The sequence below is a fragment of the Sturnira hondurensis genome, unplaced genomic scaffold (genome assembly GCF_014824575.4).
Source record: "Sturnira hondurensis isolate 20B ecotype Veracruz unplaced genomic scaffold, ASM1482457v3 Scaffold0025379, whole genome shotgun sequence".
In the NCBI taxonomy this organism is placed as follows: Eukaryota; Metazoa; Chordata; class Mammalia; order Chiroptera; family Phyllostomidae; genus Sturnira; species Sturnira hondurensis.
In genome coordinates, this window is record NW_028098010.1 from 1,466,203 (window position 1) to 1,487,746 (window position 21,544).

At 33.9% G+C, this 21,544-nt stretch overlaps 1 protein-coding gene across 1 annotated transcript in view; it reads right to left on the minus strand.

Moving 5' to 3' along the window:
- TFEC (transcription factor EC) overlaps positions 1-21,544 on the minus strand; it is a 153,257-nt gene that overhangs the window by 17,867 nt on the left and 113,846 nt on the right. Inside the window, exons 4-5 of the mRNA XM_037039555.1 lie at positions 4,537-4,651; positions 2,242-2,298 (exon numbers count right to left, since the gene is read on the minus strand). Of these exons, the coding sequence (XP_036895450.1) occupies positions 2,242-2,298; positions 4,537-4,651 (172 nt within the window). The remainder of the gene's footprint in view (positions 1-2,241; positions 2,299-4,536; positions 4,652-21,544) is intronic.

A 21,544-nucleotide genomic window follows, 5' to 3' on the forward strand; every position in this document is an offset into this window, starting at 1 on the left:
AGATTTGACATATTTAAAATGTGATATTAATTTTTTAACCATGATATCTCCAAAAAGCAAAATCACTCAATAATGGAATCCAGATTAGAAAACACTTCAATAATGGACATACAAGGTACCTATCATACTTAATCTTAAATGACCTGTTGTTTAAGGTGCAGAAATAGAAGAGAGAAGAAACAAGGAGAATAATGATAAGCAGTCTAAAATAAAAGAGAAGCCCATAGTTCCTTACTGTATTAATTCTTTCTTTTTTATTGTTGTTCAATTACAGTTGTAATTTCCTCCCCACTACTCTCCCCCTGCCCTACCTACCCCACTTTCCACATTCAATCCTACCCCTCTTAGGCTTTGTCCGTGGGTCCTTTATATATGTTCTTTGATGACATTACCCCTTTTTTCCCCATTATTACTTTCTCCCCTCCCCTCTGGTGACTGTCAGTTTGTTCTTTATTTCCATGTCTCTGGTTCTATTTTGATTGCTTGTTTTGTTGATTAGGTTCCACTTATAGGTGAGACCATATGGTATTTGTCTTTCGCTGCCTGTCTTATTTCACTTGGCATAATGCTCTCCAGTTCCATCCACACTGTCATGAAGGGTAGGATTTCTGTCGTTCTTTCTGCTGTGTATTATTAATTCTTGCTATCAATAATTAGTTCTCCATACTCATGTTCTACTTATAATCTGGATCAAAGCTTCTTGGCTCTACCACTAATGGCTATCAGAATCAGATCATTTTCCTCGCCACAACTACCCTGAGGACTGTTATAACCTTGTGTCAGCTGTTTCCTCAGAGTCACATAGGAAACTGTAATTATTTTGTGATATACACCAGTGAGTATGAACAGATGAAGATTTCTAGAATCAATTTCAGCTAATTACATGTAAGGAAATTCCTAGTTTATTTTAGAGCATTAAATCTTTTATTTTGTTGTATTCTTTTCTCATTTTTTGGTTTGGCACCCAGAACAAAAAGGCTTCACAGTCAATTAGCCAAGCTCACCTGAGAGTTAAGCACTTGAAACATGACCAAACATTATCAAGCTCAACATTTCTTCTAAACAACTTCCTTTGCCTATATTTCTTCATCTCATGTGACCTGTTATCAAAGTTAAACTGACCCATAGGAAGGCATCAGGGTCATTTTCTTTTGTTATGTTGGAATTCAGCAATTCAACATAAGCAATGCCTTTCAGATAACTTATTAGGAAAGAACAGATTGACAGAAAGATAAAAACCTGGAGTTATGTTTCTTGCTATTTAAATGGTGCACAATTCATTTACATGATGGAACACTGTGCAGCAGAAAGAAAGAAGGAGCTCCTCCCTTTTGCAATGGCATGGATGGAACTGGAGAGCATTCTGCTGAGTGAAATAAGCCAGGTGGAGAAAGACAAATATCGTATGATCTCACCTATAAGTGGAACCTAATCAACAAAAGAAAGAAGCAAGCAAAATATAACCAGAGACATTGAAATTAAGAACAAACTGACAGTAACCAGAGGGGAGGTGGGAGGGGATAATGGGGGGGGAAAGGGGGAAGGGTTTTCACAATCATATATAAAGGACACATGGGAAAAACCAAAGTGGGTATAATCAAGGGTGGGGAGTGGGGATGCCAGGGTAGGGGGAAGGTAAATGGAGACAACTGTACTTGAACAACAATAAAAAAAGTTAAAAAATAAATGGTGTGCAATTTCTAAAGTCACTTCAAACCTTTGAGTCAATGAATCACAATAGAGTTCAAATGTAACTAAGTCACAGGTGGCAAACACAAGGCCCTCGGGCCGAATCTGGCCCTCCACCTTGTTTTATCCATCCAGAAGTGGCACTGCTGGGCTCTTTGCCCCTGCTTAAGGAGTAGTTACATTTATACAGCCCTAAAATTACATTTGGCCTCTTGAAGGCAACTGTGAGGCTGATGTAGTTCCCAGTGAAAATGAGGGTTTGACAACCTGAACTAGGTGAAATCATCTCCATCACATGCAGCATTCTTAAGAGAGAACGATCAAGGAGAGAATTTCAGAAGTTTCAATTTGTGGAAGTGTATAGCTTTTCTGAGATTTTACATCATTTAAATGTCTCCAAATAGCTCAACTGGTAAGATGTACTATTAATTTTGGTCATATAACCTCAAAATACTTATGGAGACACAATAAATAACAACACATTTTAACCTCCATGATTTTTCTCTTATATTAGTTTCATTTGGAAAAGACAAAAAAGAAAAATGTACTCACTGAGGTTGTGGTTGTCCTTTTTTTGTCTCTCTTTTGCTAAAGCTCGAGTATCAGTTTCTGATAAAAGGAAGATAAAACAATTCTTAGTTCTACTGTTTACCACTTTAATCAACATAATTCAAGAATACTAAGAGAAATACAATATTACTTGCTCCAAGCAATATAGTATTTTTATGCAAATATTTAGATATCAGTAGAAAAATACTTTTTGAGTAGGAGGCAATGGCAAACCCTTTAGACTTCGAGTAATAAATATTAGATTTGTATTCTGGCCCTCCATTTAATAGCCCTCTGATTTATTAGGTAAATTCTCAGTTTCAGTCTCTTCATCTGTAAAATTGGTATAATATTTTGATGATTAAAAGAGGAACAGTGCACAACAAGTGTTTAGCAGCTCAATTATTATTATTTTCAGCACTTTAATATTATTTAAGCCTAAATTTTACAACCTATATTTACAACATACACACACACAATCTTTACCTGAGGATATGTTTTTGATTTTTTCAGAGAGAAAAACATTGATGCAAGAGAGAAACATCAATCAGTTGTCTCACATATGTGCCCTGACTGGGGATAGAATCCATGACCTCGATATGAGCCATGACCAGGAACCAAACCCACAACCTCTTGTGCTCCTACCAACTGAGCCACCCAGCCAAGGCAACAACCTATATTTTTCATAACTAATTATTATTTATAAATTATAGAATTTGGAATTAAGTACATTACTCAGATATTACTATTAAACAATTAATTCCAGTAAATAACACATTATATGCTATTTGGTTGTGAGCATTTGTGATAGTCATCTTCTAATATGACACACAATAATTCTTATTCATGATATTCACACACTCGGTAATTCCCTCTCTTATTGAATAAGGTTGACCTGTGAAATCAATATAATATTGTGTAAATGACTAGTATTGCTTCCAAGAACAGGTATAAATGACATTTTCAGCTATCAGTTTGGTGTCTTGGATTACCACTTGTCATGTCATGATGAAACTTGAGTAGCCTTACAAATGTCCACATTTTAAGTACCAAGGTTATTTGCCAACTAGCAGCACTAACTTTCAAGACCTGTAAGTGAACTACCTTGGAAACACATGCTCCAGCCCATTAAGGGTCAAATGTCTGTATCTTTAGCAAACATCTTGACTATAGCCTTATAAGAAACTCTGAGTTAGAACCAATGTTCTAAGCTACCCCTGGATTTTTGACCCATAAAGATTATTTGAGATAAGTATTATTTCAAGCTATCAAGTTTTCAGGTAATTTTTATAAATTAATACAGTGTCCCTTAAATTGTTCTAGTGTTTTAAATAGGTAATATAGAAATACATTTATTTAAATTTGTTCATTTCAGCTATAGGCATTAATTTTGGCCTAAATTATTTGAATGCATAAATATTTGTGCATTGTTGATTAGACTGTGTAAAAATTATTAAAAAACCAATGTTAGGCCTCCAAACTAAAAATATGTGATATACATTTCACTTTAATTTTATTTTATGCAAATGAAGGAACTAAAACTTGACTTATAAATCAAAAAATCTTTATTTTATCCATTTTTCCCTACTCAGCTTTATGACTAGAGGAAAATAACTCCTCTGACTCTTGATTTCCTCATCTATATATTGTAGGAATTTTACCATGTCTCTACAATGCCTCTGAGTTGTAAGAATTTTTGAATATATTATTAAAATTGAGAGGTTTTTACCCACTTGCAAAAGTGAAATGTGAGTCCATCATAAAATTCATAAAACAAGCATTTTTAAAATGTTTTTTAAATATTTTGGATTTTCTCTTTTTGAATTTTGTAAAATGTTATAAAATTTAAAAAAGAGAAAATTAAGCTGTTTGTTTTATATCAAATTTTACATACAAAAGGACTAATTTCTCCCAATCTATTAATATATATATATTTTTATAACCGTGCTAATAAATTACATCATTTAATATTATAATAAGCCTATGTTACATAACTTCTCAAGCTGTTTTATACATATATGTGTTATATATGCATATATATACATATTCATATGCATATATATGTATATATATAGAAAGAGAGAACATATATGTATATTTGCCCATTTTCTAAAATAATAAATCAATTTAGTTAAACTACAAGTTACACTCTAAATCTTAAATGCCCCCTATTTTAACTGATCCCTAAAATGCCCCCTATTTCGGTTTTTAAAATTTTTTATTTATCTTGATAATACATGCTTATTCACTTCTTATGTAATTGACTAAAGAAGGATAAAAGGGTAAAAGCAACATTACCTGTAATTTCTCTTTTCACTGATAGACTCCTTGTACAGGAAGCACTTGTAAGGCCCATATTAACTGATGAAATTCCCTGCTCACCACTATACACATCCAAAATACTGCCAGATAACTTTAGGGAAAAAAGAAAGAAAAGGTCTATTAATCTTTCTGTGGACATTGATATATTTGGCTGTATATTTTAAATTTGCCACTTTAAAAATTATAATATATATTTTAATCTTAAATAAAAATGAATATGCATTGACTTTAAAATCAATATTAGATGCTTGGGTAAATGTTAAAAAAATTTATTTGTATGTAAGCAAAAAAAAAAGAAATTAGTTTACTCATGAAGGAAAATTCTGATTACAATTTACAAATCTATAAAAGTTTACCACACTGTCTGGTAAATTTTTACCACACTACCTGGTTATAAATGAATAAGGTTAGACATATCACTTGAACAAAAATCAATATACATATTAGCAAAGCTGCTAAGAACATCATAAATTAGGTATAATGGTTGAACATTTTGGAAAACTTCTTAACACTATCAATGCTACCAGCCACTCACAGTCAAGAAGTGTTTTACACTGTTAATTGAGAAACTCCCTTTTCTCACAGGAAGGCATACTTTTTTCATTGTACATTTAATACTCTAGATTATTGTAATTATTCCAGATGGTAACAAAAAGTAGCCTAAAACTATTTTTGCCTGTAGTAGATATAGATTACATCTAATTATAGCAACATTACAATTCTTAAAGTACTGTTGGGAACAATTTTTTAGATAGCTGTTTTCCATACAACTCAAAACTGAATTCATTTCTTAGAGAAAAATGTTAAAAATACAGTGGAAATTAGGTTAATCTGTAAGTGCATGTACATAACAATAAAGACACTATAGAATACATATGTATTCTGATGTATATATAGGTATTATCATATTTTGGACCATAAAACATATCTAGGTTTTAGAGGAGGAAAATAGGAAAAAAAATTTGAAACAAAAAATGTGGTAAAATATTTCATAACATAAATAACATAATATTTTAGCACTGTAAATGTAAACAGAACTCAATGGCAACATTAACAACCATTATTCCTCCCAAACTGGGTGGGGGGGGGTGTCTTATAGTCCAAAAAATATGGTAGTTCTTTCCATGTTTACTCTATTAGGAATCTTTATCTTTGTTTTATATAAACTCATTATTTTAAAATGGATTTGCACTTTATGCATCTTGGAAGGGAGCTATTTAAGTCAGGAAAGTCTTCTCAATTTTCTCACCTGAAAAATAGGGACAAAGTTGATCATATTGGATAGATGATGAATGTTAGTATCAGAACAATACAATTAGGGATTTAGAGGAACAAATATGAAGGATACATGGACAACAACTAAGAAAGGTGGAAATGGGAGGAAGGGGGGAGCATGGGGGAGTGGAGTGGGTTGGGAGAAATAGACAGAAAACTGTACTTGAAAATAATTAAATAAATTTTTAAAAAAGAACAATACAATTAGGGAGAAATTTTAAAAGCAGTTATTTCATTAACTTGTGAGTCATTTAATCTTACTTATAAAAATAAAAGTGTTTCCAAGATCTTTTTGGAAAACCCTATTGGTTATAAGCTGAGGTGTCACCATCCTAAATTGTACATTTCTACTTTACCTTTGAGAAATAGAATGGTTGTGCCAAACAAGAAAACAAGCATTCTAAGGGGGAAGGATGGGGAAAGGAATTAGAGAAAGGGCATTTTTTCTCTGAAAAGCTGGAATTCAGATGGATTTCAAAGCAGCAGCAGCAAATTGTGAAAATGTTTAAGAAGAAAAAGAATCATATTACATATACACTGAAACAATAAAATGATAGATTCTTAACATACTATTTTGCTGAGTCCATATTACCTAGTCAAACTATACCTAATCAGTGATTTTAGTCTTAGAAATGGGGCTGAAATTCTGATAATGAATCCAATCTTGCTTCACCATAGGTATATTACATCTTCTACTGACCTTAGTTATTATCTAATTTATTCAATAAAACACAATAATTAATATCCTATTTAATTTTATGCTATAAGTAGTACTCTATTTTATGTAAATGGCTGATCACTTTTTGATTACCATTACACAAGTATCACACATTTCATATAATCTAACGTGACTTTTCTCCATTAAAATATATACAAGTATACTGTTAGGGAATATTTAGATATTAAGTACACATCTGAAAGGTCTTACAAAGCAGAATTATATTTAGTTTTCACAAAATTATTGATATAATTCACTTAGGCAATAAAGTCTAAGTGTTTATTTTATAAATAAGTTGGCAAATGGATATTTTATGAAGAAATATTCACTATCCTGGTTTAAAAGAATAATAAATATTATTCTTTTCAGTAAAGCCAAAGCTTTGACTTGAAATAGTAGAACATATTATTGACAAAAAAACTAATCAATGGGCAATGGATTGATGTTTTTCTCACACATCAATGTTTCTCTCTCTCCTTTTTCTCTCTAAAAATAAGTAAAATAAATCTTTTTAAAAATTAAATACATATAAAATAATTTATTATAAAATACTTTCAACAAGGTAGAACATTCTCCTCAAGACAATACTTCTTATTAGTAAAAAAGATAAACTCATTATCTAAGAAGTTGCTTTGAGGAGAGAAATAATTGACAGTGGTTCCCATTGTCTAAATTTCTTCACCCCAAATTTTATGCATGTTTTCACTACTGAGATCATAGAGAATGAAAAAGGTAGGGATCTGACCTTTCCACATATACTTGCCTTTCACAGTAGCCAATATTCCCTGAAGAAAATGAGCTCACAGCTCACAAATATCATAACAACATGCTCTGTTAAAAATAACATCAAAAGATGCCCCAGCTTGTATGGTTCAGGGGATTGTGTGCGGGCCTGTGAACCAAAGGGTCACTGGTTTGGATTCCAGTCAGGGCACATGCCTGGGTTGTAGCCTAAGTCCCCAGTAGGTACTATTCCAGAGACAACCACACATTTCTTTCCTTTCCCCTCTCTAAAAGTAAAATAAATAATTTTTTAAATAACATCAAAAGAAGCAATAAAAATAAATTTAAAATTTCATGAAACAAAGTTCTTAAATTAGGCATGTAAATTCTTTTAAAATATATTTATAATAATTTATAATACACAATTAAAATAAAATTCTCCAAAATTATCAAGCAAAAATAAGAAGTGTGAAAATATACTTTAAAAATTGTAAAAGAAAAAAAGCATAGTGTAATGTATACACTAAGAAAAGAATAAAAAAATAATAAATAAAATAAAATAAAGAAGATATAAAATAAAATATAATCAGTACAGGAGATCAAATCATTAGAATTAAAAACAGAGATTAGCATCTCAGAGAAAGAAGAATAAAATGGGAAGAAATAATATTTTAATAAATAATGGAGATACATTTCTGAGAATCAATAATAAGTAAAAACCTAAAGTCTTTTTTTATTTTATTTTATTTTTTGTTTCTTAATTTTTTATTTAAAAAAATCAAAGGACTTAGGATTGACATTGAGCCCTGACCAATGTGCCTCAGTTGGTTGGGTGTCTTACCCAAAGTGAAAGGTTACCAGGTCACTGTTTTGATTCGTGTTCAGGGAACATGCCTAGGTTGTAGCTGGTACCTAGTCGGGGAAAGCCCAAGGGGCAACATATTGATGTTTCTGTCACACATCCATGTTTCACTCCCTTTTTTCCCCCTTCCTTCCTCTCTTTCTAAAAAGAAATACATCAAATATTTAAAATAAAGAATGACAAGGAAAAATGATATAGAAAAACATAAACCTAGATATATTTTATAAAAATGTATACATATACAATGATTACTAAATAGAAAAAAATATTATGTCCAAAATAACAAGAATCTGGTTTACATAAGATTTTTCAACCGTAAAATTAGTTGAAAGAAGAAAGTGAATCGGTAAGAAAGGGAAGGGTCATCCAGGACCATGTATGAAGCAGCCATGGACAAAGCTAAAGGGGAGAAGGACTGAGGGTGGGTGTGGGTGAGGTGGAGGAAAGTGGTGGTAGGAAAATAGAGACAACTGTACTTGAACAACAATAAAAAATAATAAAAGCAAGTGAATTTCAAAAAAAATAAAAGGTTAAAAGTAAAGAACTTAAAACACAGTTTTATATCCAGCTCAAATGTCATTCACATATTAGACCATGATAAAAATATTCTTAGAGGCATAAATACTTAAGAATATTTATCCAAACAGAGTAACATTAAAAACAATTTTGGATGAATACCTAAATGGAAGGATATATTTAAAGGATATCTTGAAAAATATAAAATAAAATGACCAAATATATTGGTAAAGTACTTGTGGTCTAAAAAAAATGATCAGAAGAACCACATTCAAAGATAAAGTGAAATAAGCCAGTCAGAGAAAGACAAATACCATATCATTTCGCTCATATGTGGAATGTACAAACTGAAGTAATAAGAAAAAGGGAGACAGACTCAAAGATGAAGAACAGGATAACAGCTATTAGTGGGACAAGTGAGGGGGTAGAGGGATTGAGCAAAAAGGAAAAAGAACTCATGGACAGAGGCAACATTATGGTGACTTTTCGAGGGAGGGGACTATAAGAGGATTAAGTGGTAGGTGGAAAACATACTGTAAAGATTAAACCAAGGAAAAAAGAACTGTTCACTCTCAGTGAAGAAGGTTGAAAACGCACACTAGAATATTTCAGCTACTTTCAGGGCTCCCACGAGCCTAGTTGTACATGTGTTTGCAAAGGGACAGCCTTTCTCACAGTAGATACATGAGGAGCCTTTGAGAGCTGGCATAACTGAAAGACAAGTTTGTGAACAATTTCAAGGTGTAGGGATATTGATGAAGGGATGGTGCACTGAGAATCTATTTCCAATGGAGTCAGCTCCAGAGGTATAAGGAGTGAACAAGCAACACAGTTGGCCTGGGAATGATGAGTTTCCCAGGATGGGAATTAGAAGCTTTGATGGTAAAACAGGGAAAGTTCCAGGCAAACTTTGACAAGCTGGACTTTCCAGGTACAAATCCCTTTGGTCCTAATAACAGATCAGAACAAGAAAAAATGTATTCAAGGCACACAAGCCTCAAAAACTTGTGCAAACAATAACCAAGTTTCATTGGTCCCTTGGTCTAAAACTTGCTGAGAAGCAAATGAAACTCTCACTCTGAAAAGAAAAAAAAAAGTTAAAGTGACCTGGCTGGTGTAGCTCAATGGATTTAGCGTGGGCTGTGAACCAAAGGTTTGCTAGTTGGATTCCCAGTCAGGGCACATGCCTGGGTTGTGGGTCAGGTCCCCAGTGGGGGCCATGTGAGCTGCAACCACATATTGATGTTTCCCTTTCTCCCTCCCTTCCCCTCTTTCTAAAAATAAGTAAGTAAAATCTTTAAAAAAATAAAGAGAAATATATAACCATATAAATCAGTCTATTAATTTCAATATGATTGGGTAGAGTAGTAAGGAACTTAATGGATGTGAAAATGGTAAAAAAAAAAAAAAGACTATGAAGAAACCTTAAAATATGGAACACAAATAATAAAGATGAAACAGATAAAAATATATCAATAATAACAATCAATGTAACCAGTAATGCCTCAGCTAATAGGTTGAAAGTCTGGGTAAAAACACAATCTTTAGATATATGTAGCTTATAACAAACACGTGCATAGTAACAGGAAATACAGAGGTTAATAAAAAAAATACAATAAAGATTGAATAAAATACAAAAATATTCATTCCGGAACCTGAAAAATAACAATAAATAAATAAATAAAAGTTAAAATGGAAATATATATCCAACAAATAATAACCATAGTAAAACTGATGTAGCTATTAATATCAGAAAAATTGATTTTTAAATTAGAAAAAGCATTAGGGGTAGAGAATATCATTATATAATAATAAAGAGTTCAATTGTCAAAAAAAAAGCACAGCAATTAAGTCTGCCATGTACCTAATAAAATAACATCAAAATATATGAAACAAAATTGTTTGAACTACAGGGAGAAACTAATAAATTCAGAAATGTAGTGGGAGATTTCAACACTTCTCATTTATGAGAAGTCAAGTGGGCTGAAATAATCATAATGTTACATAAGATTTTATTTTGTTTATTTTGCATTGAATTTATTGGGGTAACACTGGCTAACAAAATTATACAAGTTTCAGGTACACAATTCCAACAAGGCTGACATGCTTCTGTCAAGACTCATTTAAAAAAAGAAAAAAATAATATTTTATATATTTTTAAAGATTGTATTTCTTTATTTTTAGACAGAAGAGAAGGGAGGCAAGAAGAAAGGGAGAGAAGTATCAGTGTGTGGATGCCTCTCACATGCCCCTTACTGGGACCTGGCCTGAAACCCAGGCATGTGCCCTGACTGGGAATCAAACTGGCAATCCTTTGGTTTGCTGGCCCGCACCCAATCCACTAAGCCATACCTGCCAGGGCAATAAATAGTATTTTAAGTTAAAGGAGAATATAACTAGAGTGCAAGTTGAAATTTAAAAGATATTTTTCCTACTAAGTTCAGGAACAAGGATGCATGGAAGTTCTAGCCAGAGAAACTAGGCAAGGGAAAAAAATGAAAGTCATCCAAACTGGAAAAGAATAAGTTGAATGATATTTGTCCACAGATGGTATAATCTTATATTTAGAAAACCCTGTAATTACACACATGTGAACATATGAGTGTATGCACATACACAGCTATTACTGCTAATAAATGAATTGAGCAAAGTTACAGGATGTGAAACCAACATGCAAGAGTCAGTTATATCTTTTTACACCAACAATCAACAATCTGAAAATAAAATTAAGACATCAATTTCACTTACAATAACATCAAAAAGGTAAATACATAGTGATAAAGTTTCCCAAGGAGGCAAAAAATGTATATACTGATTCTAAAAAGACCTTGCTGAAAAAATTTAAAAAGACATAAATAAGTGAAAAGACATCTCATATTCATAGATTAGAAGACTTAATGTCATTAAGATAACAATAGTACCTATAGTGATCCACAGAGTCACATCAATCTCTATTAAAATTCTAACAGCTGTTTTTGCAAAAAAGGAAAAACTCATACTAATAGTAAAATTTATATGGAATCTCAAGGACCTCCAAATAGCAAAACCAATCTTAAAAAATAAACAAAATTAGAGAATTTGTAATTCCAAATTTTAAAATTTAAAAAAAAGAGCAGTGTGGCATAAAGACAAACATATAGACAGATGGAGTTGGAAAAAATAGGCCAGAGGGGTGGGAAAGAAAATAATGGTGGAAAGCAGGGGAAAGGACTAGTCGAAGAGCATGTATGAATGGCCCATGGACATGGACAACAGTGAGATTGACTGTGGGAGCAAGGAGTGGTCTGGGCAGAGGAGAGCTAAGGGAGGAAAATTGGGACAACTGTAATAGAATAATGTTAATTTTTTTAATGAAGCCAGAAATAAACCCTTGAATATACAGATATGTCAAGACCATTCAGTGGAAAAAAGCTTAGTCTTTTCAACAAATAATATTGGAAAAGCTGGATACTCACAGGCAAAAGAACAAAGACTCTTATTTTACACAATATACAAAAATTAATTCAAAAGTGGATCAAAGACTTAAAAGAAGAACTAATACAATAAAACTTAAAAAAAAAACAGGAAAATATTGGAGTTAGCAATCATTTGGGGGGTATGATACCAAAATTATAGGCAACCAAAGAAAAAGATAAAATGGACATAAAATTTTAATACTTTATACATTAAAAACACTATCAAGGGAGTGAAAAACACAACCTATAGAATGTGAGGTACTATTCACAAATAACATATCTAATAGATCAATATCCAAACTATATTATAAAAAAAACTTCTACAACTAACCCACCAACAACAACTCAATTAAAAAAAAAAGAAACAAGGTAAAGGACATGACTACACATTTGTTAAAAGAACTTATACAAATGGGAAAAAAGCACATGAAAAGATGCTCAACATCACTAGTCATTAGGGGGATATGAATCAAAGCCACGATGAGATAACACTTCCCACTTATGGAGATGGCTTATCAAAACAACAACAACATTGTGTTGGTGAAAATCAGAACCCTGATGCATTGCCATTGAGAGTGTGAAATTATATAGCCATGGTGGAAATCAATATGACACTTTCTCAGAAAATTCAACTTATAATTACCATATGACCAGCAATTCCACCTGCAGTTATATACCAAAAACAATTAAAAATGGAGACTTAAAAAGATACTTACATACCTATGTTTGTGCCAACATTTTTCACAGTAGCCAGAAGGTAGAAAAAAATGTGTCTACTAATAGATGGGTGAATAAATGAAATATGGATATTCATATAATAGAATACTATAAAACCTTAAAAAGAAATAAATTCCTGATACATGCTACTACACGGATGAACCTAGAAAACATTATGCTAAGTGCAATAGACTGACAGAAAAAAGCAAATATTGTATGATTCCACTCATAAGAGGTACAAATTAGGCACAAGTCATATAGACAGAAAGTATAAAAGAAGTTACTAGGAACTAAGGGGCAGTGGAAAATGGGTACCTATTGTTTAACAGATGCAGCTCTGTTTGCAATAATGAAAAGACATGGGAAATAGTGGTGGTGGTTGCAGAACATTGTGAAATTTCTTAATATCACCATTGTACACTTTAAATTGTATATATTGGCAAATGTATATATATTTTCCACAATTAAAAATGTAGTGAAATATAACAATAATTGCCAATGATTATATATGTTTTTTAGACAAAATACATAATATTTTTGAAAAATATTATTTAGTAGAACTGAAGAAATAATAGCTTAAAGTCTTCTGATCACTGAAGATATCAAAATAAACTCTGAACACATTGCACAAACAATCTGAAAATGATGTTTTATGAGCCAAAGTGTTCAAGAAAAATATTATCCCAATTTTGCACAAATATTTTTAAACAATACAGACCAGAGGGAATGTGTCCCAATTCCTTGAAAATGAGTCATAAAAAGACATTATAAATATAAAAAATTATAAACCCTGTTAACTCAACTATAAATTTGAAGGAAAATTGCATTAGCAATATGAATCCAAGAAAATGTACACAACATAATTTGCTATAATCAAGTTGGGTTTCCTATAAATACACTTTATGATATTAAAAGAGAAAAAGAAATTTATGATCATTTCAATAGATTCATAAGAATTATCTGATAAAATTCAACCCCATTTATAACAGAATTCAGTTTTTGAGATTATAATTTTCCATAATTATAGAAAAATACAGCTTTACCTATTTTAAAATTACTGTTTTCCCCTGAGAAAATAAAATCTAGGTTCAAAATTATTGTAGAAACATCTAAGTAAACTATGAAAATGTTCATATATCCATTTATTCTTAACAGGCCAAAATACTAAAGGACAGCATAAGTAATCTGACCTAAATTCTACATATTTTTCTGACTATTTTGGCCTACTCCATCTCTTATATACTATGTTGAACCTATCACTCAGTTATTTCTTTTTCTTTTAAATCATGTATCAGTTTAAATTTTCTTCTCTATTCTCATATCTCAATAACCTCAAGGCCCTGAGCCTAACTCATATCCCTTTATCTAATATCCATCCATTCTTCTCAGTTAATTCCCAACTGCCCCTCCCAGCCCAACTGGTGTTTTAAAAGGAGAACTTCTGTTCTCATCCAGCTCAAAATCTAAAACATAACATATTTTACCTTTAACTCATATATTAAGGTCAAAAATGTTTGTCTAGCTTTTAAAATCTTATTAAATGTCCCTACATTATCTAGCCAACATTATTTACCACTATTCTCATGTTTTGAAAGACTTATCATCACCATATACACATACCCTAAGCCATGGCTTCCAACAACAGATTTCAGACTCCAGTTGGAGATGGAGAGTGGAGAAAAGAGTGTTGCCATGAGGAATCTATAAATTAATATTTAAACATAATAAAATATTATATGAAATACAAGTATTACCATAATCTTAGATCTATCTGACACAAAGGCTGGAATTTTTACTACTAACCCTATTGTGGAAGGGTCCTTGCTTTAAAACTTTTGATGGTAAGAACTGTTTGAATACTCAAAAATGTTGCAATCCACTGGACTACATTTTTCTTTGTTTTATTCTTTTCAATTGATATTTTCTGTACTTCAAATGTCCTCATTAATTTATTATTATTAAAATCTAACCTATCTTCTAACACTCAATTTAGGGTCCAAACCATCTCTAACACTATTCCTTAGGGCAGCCTGGTTTATTTTTCTTTATCCAAACACTATAAGACTAATAAACTTGCTCATATTTTTAAGAATTTAATTTTGGAAGGAAGATGGCAATGGAGTAGGACTGAGCAGATTCCATTTCCTGTACACAAGGGAGAAAATCCTGGAAGATCTATGGAGGAACAGCCCAACCAACCAACCAACGGTTCCCCAGCATTTATGAAAATAAGAGACCAGAGATTGTGACGGAGGCTGAAGGACCAGACAGCTGCAGGTCAGTGGAGTCTCGGGGACCTGAGCAAAGACAAGAGCAGCGGTGGCATTGGCCGGCATCTAGTGGCCTCTGCCAGGGACCAGTGGCCTCAGTCAGTGGCCAGTGCCCAGGCACCCACAGCCTCGGCTGGCAACCAGTGCTGGGGGCATCTGCCATGGACTCTTCAGGAGCCCCGGCACCCAGGGGTTCTATGACAGACTCTTTGGAAGCCCCAGGCCTGCTGCAGGGTTCTTGGGAGAGAGCCAGGTCATCAGCTCCCTCCCTCCTTGTCTAAGCAAGGTTGGGCAATGCTGGGCAGAGACCTGTCTGCTTGAGTTTACAGAGAGGGTAATAAGGGAAAAGAGCCATGTTCAACCACGCACTCTGTGGTCACCAGGCCGGGAGAATTGAGAGGCACATTGTCGGGCTCTGACTCCGATAGTCACCAGTCTGGCTAGGGGCTAGGCTGCGCTGAGAGGCAGGTTTTCTGGAGAAATTTTTTTGGAAAGTAAACTGAAGAATTCTCCTGCAACAGCAGCTTGGCCTGCTCCCCACCCAGCCTGGAAGCCCTTGAGTTCCCCCATAGAACTGGGAAGGTCTGTGCCAGATCCTGCAGGTCCCAGGCAGCCTGACTGGCTGGCACGCATGCCCGTACCCCAGCCCACAGAGAGGACCCCTGGGGAAAGTGCTCTGAAAAGAACATAGATAGCCTTCGTGGGGCACTGGGGAGAGGTACAGGCATAGCTCTTGAGAGAGCACTAGCAGAAAGACCACACCAATGGACCCTCAGCCTGCTACAGCCACAAAAACCGGTTTGGCCAGTTTTAAACCAAGAGATGTTTTTTTGGTGTATTTTTTTGGTAATTTTTTTTAGTAATCTTGTATCTTTTCAATTTTATTATTGTTTTATCTTTCAATACTTTATTCCTCTCTTTTCTTCTTTCCTGTTTTATTCCTTCTTCCTTTCTTTCCAAACTTATCACCTTTTCTTTCATTTTCCTGACTTTTTTTTGTTTATTTGTTTTCTTTTCTTTTACCCACAAGGGACACAAACAATTTGGAACTGAGAATAGACCAGAGTTGAACCCAAAGAGAAGGGCATCCCAACAGTAGAAACAGAGGGACAAATTTCACTTTGCTATAGCTGAGAAGCCACAAGTTGCTGCATATTTGTACTATGATAATTTTTTTCATTATTCTCACTTTTTACATATTTTAATAGTATCTTTTTATTCCTCCTCTTTCTGTATAGGCTTCTTAGCCTTAGCTGGTTATATTGTATCATTTGACAGGTTTCCCCCCTGTTCTCTCCTCCACAGTATATTGCTAATTTTCTATATTTCACACCACTTGTTTTCCTTTAGCACACTACCCAAAGTTCTATATCCCCTATTCATGTTATCCAGATCACATAGAGTCTGTCATATGATTGTTGCTCTAATATTATTGTAAATAATAGCTGTACTATACAACTGTAAATACTTCACAACACATCTCCCAGATCTTAGCCCACTTCACAGTTTCCAGAATTCTATGGTGGTAGTGATTAACTCTATTTACTCACACATTACACCTATTTACTATACTTTACCCTCACCTGACCACAGAATCTGACCTCCCACAACCTCACTGCTTTGTAGTTCCAACTCACAAGCCTTCGCTCCCCAACAAGAGACTTATCTTTGGTCCATCCTGTCTTAAAAATGGAAAGTTGGGTTGAAGATTACAGTTAACACCATATATAGCCTAAAGATCTTCTATCTCTTCTCTACTGCCTGTGACTGTAAATATCATAAAATACTCTCCTGCTGTCATAAACAATTTTGCCTCCCCTCCAACTGATCACAAAAAAATAAGGAATAGGTGGAAGTGGAAAACATCAAGATACCTGAAGGAGACTGCACAACTGAATTTCACAGGTATTCTACCACAAAAGTTCACACCATAAACCCAAGAAGTCATAATAGATCAATTTAAAAAGCTGAGGCTAACAAGAAGAGTCTCACAAATAATGAGAAGACAAAGAAACGATCTCTAAATGAAAGGAAAGGAGGAAGCCTCAGAAAGAATGTTAGAATAAATAGAGGCAAGTCAACTCTCAAATACTGAATTCGAAGCACTGGTTATCAGGAAGTTCAAAGAGTTGACGACGAGCTACCAGAAACCACAGAAGAGCTACAGTGAACACACTGCAAAATATATCAACATAAAAAATTCAATAAACTACCAGCAGAGGCCAAGAGGAAATGAATAATACAATTTCTGAACTGAAGAACACAGTAGAAGGAATCAAAAGCAGGATCAATGAAGCAGAAGGTCAAATCAGAAAGTTGGAGGACAAAGTAGAAAAAAACTCCCAGAAAGAGAAAGAAAAAAAAGATGCTCAGAAAGAAAGAAGAGGGATTAAGAGAAATGCAAGACAATGCGAAACTTAATAATATCCAAATAATAGGAATACCAGAAGGAGAAGAACAAGGAATAGAAAACCTGTTTGAAAAAGTCCAGAGGGGAAAAGGGAGAGAATCATAGGGGGAAAGGGGATGGACGCACATGAACAAGTATAAAGGACACATGGATAATAACTAAGGGTGAGGGGTGGAAATGCGAAAGTGGGGAGCACGGGGTGGGGGGTGGGCAGGGCTGGGAACATAAGACAGAAAGCTGTACTTGAACAAGAATTAAATTAAAAAATTATTTTAAAAAAGAAGAAGATTTTTAAAAAGTAATGAGGGAAAACTTCTCAGATTGGATGAAAGAAAAAGTCACACAAATCCAGGAATCACAGAGTCCCAAACAAGAGGAACACAAAGAGACCCAATTCAGGACATTTCATCATTAAAATGGCAAAATTCCAAAATAAAGAAAGAATATTAAAGGCAGCACAGGAGAAAAAGGAACTAATTACAAGGGGGCCCCAATAAGGTTAGCTACCGACTTCTCAATGGAAGTACTCTAAGAAATACCATTCTCCAAGAAGAGAATGGCAAGAAATATTCCAAGTAATGAAAACCAGAGGCCTGCAACCAAGGATTCTTTACCCAACAAGGCTCTCAATAAAGATAGGCCAAATAAAGAGCTTCCAGGACAAAAGAAGTCTAAAAGAATATGCCTCCACCAAACCAGCTCTGCAAGAGATGCTAAAAGTGCTGCTTTAAGGAAAGGATGGAAGAGAGACAAAAAGGAACACAGGTACAAAAATGGCAATGAATAAGTACTTATCAATAATAACATTAAATGTAAATGGACTAAATGCTCCAATCAAAAGATAAAGAACAGCTGAATGGATAAGAAATAGGTGGCCCACACACAGGCGGCCTACAAGAGACCCTTCTCAAGACAAAAGACCAACACAGACTAAAAGTGAAGGGCTAGAAACAAATTTTCCAAGCAAATGGACAAGAAAAAAAAGCCACGGTAGCAATGCTAATATCACACAAAATAGACTTCAAAAAACAGTCCATAGAGAGAGACCCAGAAGGTCATTTCATAATGCTCCAAGGAAGAATCCACCAAGAAGACAATAACATTGTAAATATGTATGCACCTAACATAGGAGCACCCAAATATATAAAGAAAATCTTAGAGAACTTCAAGAAAGATATTGCCAACAACGCAATTATAGTAGGGGATTTTAACACCCCACTATCAAAAGTGGACAAATATTCCAAAGAAAATATCAACAAAGATATTGTGGCATTGAACAACACCCTAGATGAAATGCACTTAACTGATATATATATAAAGCCGTTCATCCCAAAGAAGCTAAATACACATTCTTTTCAAGTGCACAAGGAACGTTTGCAAAGATAGACCACATAATGGGACACAAAATGAGCCTGAACAAATTCAAGAAAATTGAAATCATACCAAGCATTTTCTCTGACCACAAGGGACTGAAACTGGAAACCAACCCCAAAGAAAAAAACCAACACCCAAAATCATGGAAACTAGATTGTATGCTATTAAACAATCAATGGGTCAAGAATAAAATTAGGGAAGAAATCAAAAAGTCTCTGGAAACAAATGAAAATGGATGCACAGCAACCCAAAAGTTATGGGACACAGTGAAAGCAGTCCTGAGAGGGAAGTTCATAGTAATACAGGCCTATCTAAAAAGAGAGAAATTTTTTAAGCGAACAACCTAACCCTATGCCTACAAGAACTCTAGGAACAACAACAAAGACAACACAGAGAAGTAGGAGGAAGGAAATAACCAAGATCAGAGCAGAATTAAATGACATAGAGACTAAAAGCACAAGTCTAAAAATCAATGAATCCAGGAGCTGCTGAAAAGATAAACAAAATCAAAAGGCCTTTAAGTAGGCTCATCAAGAAAAGAAGAGAGAGGACACAAATAAACACAATCAGAAATGAAAGAGATGAGATTACAACTGACACCACAGAAATAGAAGGAATTGTAAGAAATTACAATGAAGAATTGTATGCCAAGAAATTTGAAACCCTAGGTGAAATGAACAAATTTCTAGAAAAATATAATCTTCCAAAATTCAATGAATAAGAAGCAGAAAGCCTGAATAGACCAATAACTTCAGATGAAATTAAATCAAGTAATAAAAAACCTCCCATCACACAAAAGCCCTGGACCAGATGGTTTCACAGGAGAATTCTACATAGCATTCAAGGAAGAGCTAATCCCTATTTTTCACAGACTATTCCAAAAAATCCAAAAGGATGGAAGACCCCCAAAGTCTTTTTATGAAGCCAGCATCATCCTAATTCCAAAACCAGATAAAGATACAACAAAGAACAAAAACTTGAGGCCAATATCACTGATGAACATAGACACTAAAATCCTCAATAAAATATTGAAGAATTGCATCCAACAATACATGAAAAAGATCATACACCATGACCAAGTGGGATTCATTCCAGGGATGCAAGGATGGTCCAATATTTGCAAATCAGTAAATGTAATACATCACATAAACAAAAGAAAAGACAAAAATCACATCATCATATCAATAGAAATGGAAAAAGCGTTTGATAAGGTACAACACCCATTTATCATAAAAACAGTCAGCAAAGTGGGAATAGAAGGAGCATTTCTCAATATGATAAGGGCTACAAATGACAGACCTATAGCCAACATCATACTCAATGGGTAAAAACTAAAAGCTTTTTCACTAAGATCAGGAACAAGAAAACTTGTTGACTTTCACCATTTCTATTCATTATAGTATTAGAAGTTTTAGCCACAGCGATCAGATAAGAAATGGAAATAAAAGGCATCCAAATCAAAAAGAAGAAAAAAAACTGTCATTGTTTGCAGATGGCATGATAGTATACATGGAAAATCCTATAGACTCTACCCTAAAACTGCTCATCCTAATAAATGCATTTGGCAAAACAGTAGGATACAAAGTCAATATCCAGAAATCAAAGGCATTTTTGTATACTAACATTGAAACAGCACAGGCAGAAATCAAGAAAAAAATCCTATTTGATATAGCAAAAAGAAAATAAAATTCCTCGGAATAAACCTAACCAAGTAGGTAAAAGACCTGTATGCAGAAAAGTACACAACACTGAAGAAAGAAATCAAGGAAGACACAAACAAATGGAAACATATACCGTGCTCATGGACTGGAAGAATTAGCATCATCAAAATATCCATACTACTCAAATCAATTCACAGATTCAATGCAATACCAATTAAAGTACCAATGGCATATTTCACAGACACAGAAAGAACATTTCAAAAGTTTAATGGAATCATAACTGACCCTGAATAGCAGCTGCAGTTTTGGGAAAGAAGAAAAAAGTAGGAGGGATCACAGTACCTGATATCAAACTGTATTACAAGGCCACTGTAATCAAAACAGCCTGGTACTGGCATCAAAACAGGCACATAGACTAATGGAACAGAACAGAGAGCCCAGAATTAAACCCAACTCTCTACAGTCAATTAATATTCGACGAAGGGGGCAGCAACATAAAATGGAGTAAAGATAGCCTCTTCAGCAATGGTGTTGGGAGAACTGGACAGCTACATGCCAAAAAAATGAAACTTGAGCACCAACTTACACCATACACCAAAATAAATTCAAGGTGGAAAAAAGACTTAAATATAAGTGTGACATCATTAAAATCCTAGAGAACATTGGCAGGAATATCTCAGATATTTCACGCAGCAATATTTTTACTGATACGTCCCCTAGAGCAAGGGACATAAAGGAAAGAATAAACAAATGGGATCTCATCAAAATTAAAAGCTTCTGCATGGCCAAGCAAAACAGTATCAAGATAAAAAGAGAACCAACTGTTTGGGAAAACATATTTGCCAATGATACCTCAGACAAAGGTTTAATTTCCAAAATATACAAAGAACTCACATGACACCACTCTAACAAGACAAGCAATCCAATTAAGAAAATTGGCCAAGGACTTGAACAGACACTTCTCCAGGGAGGACATACAGAACATCCAAAGACACATGAAAAG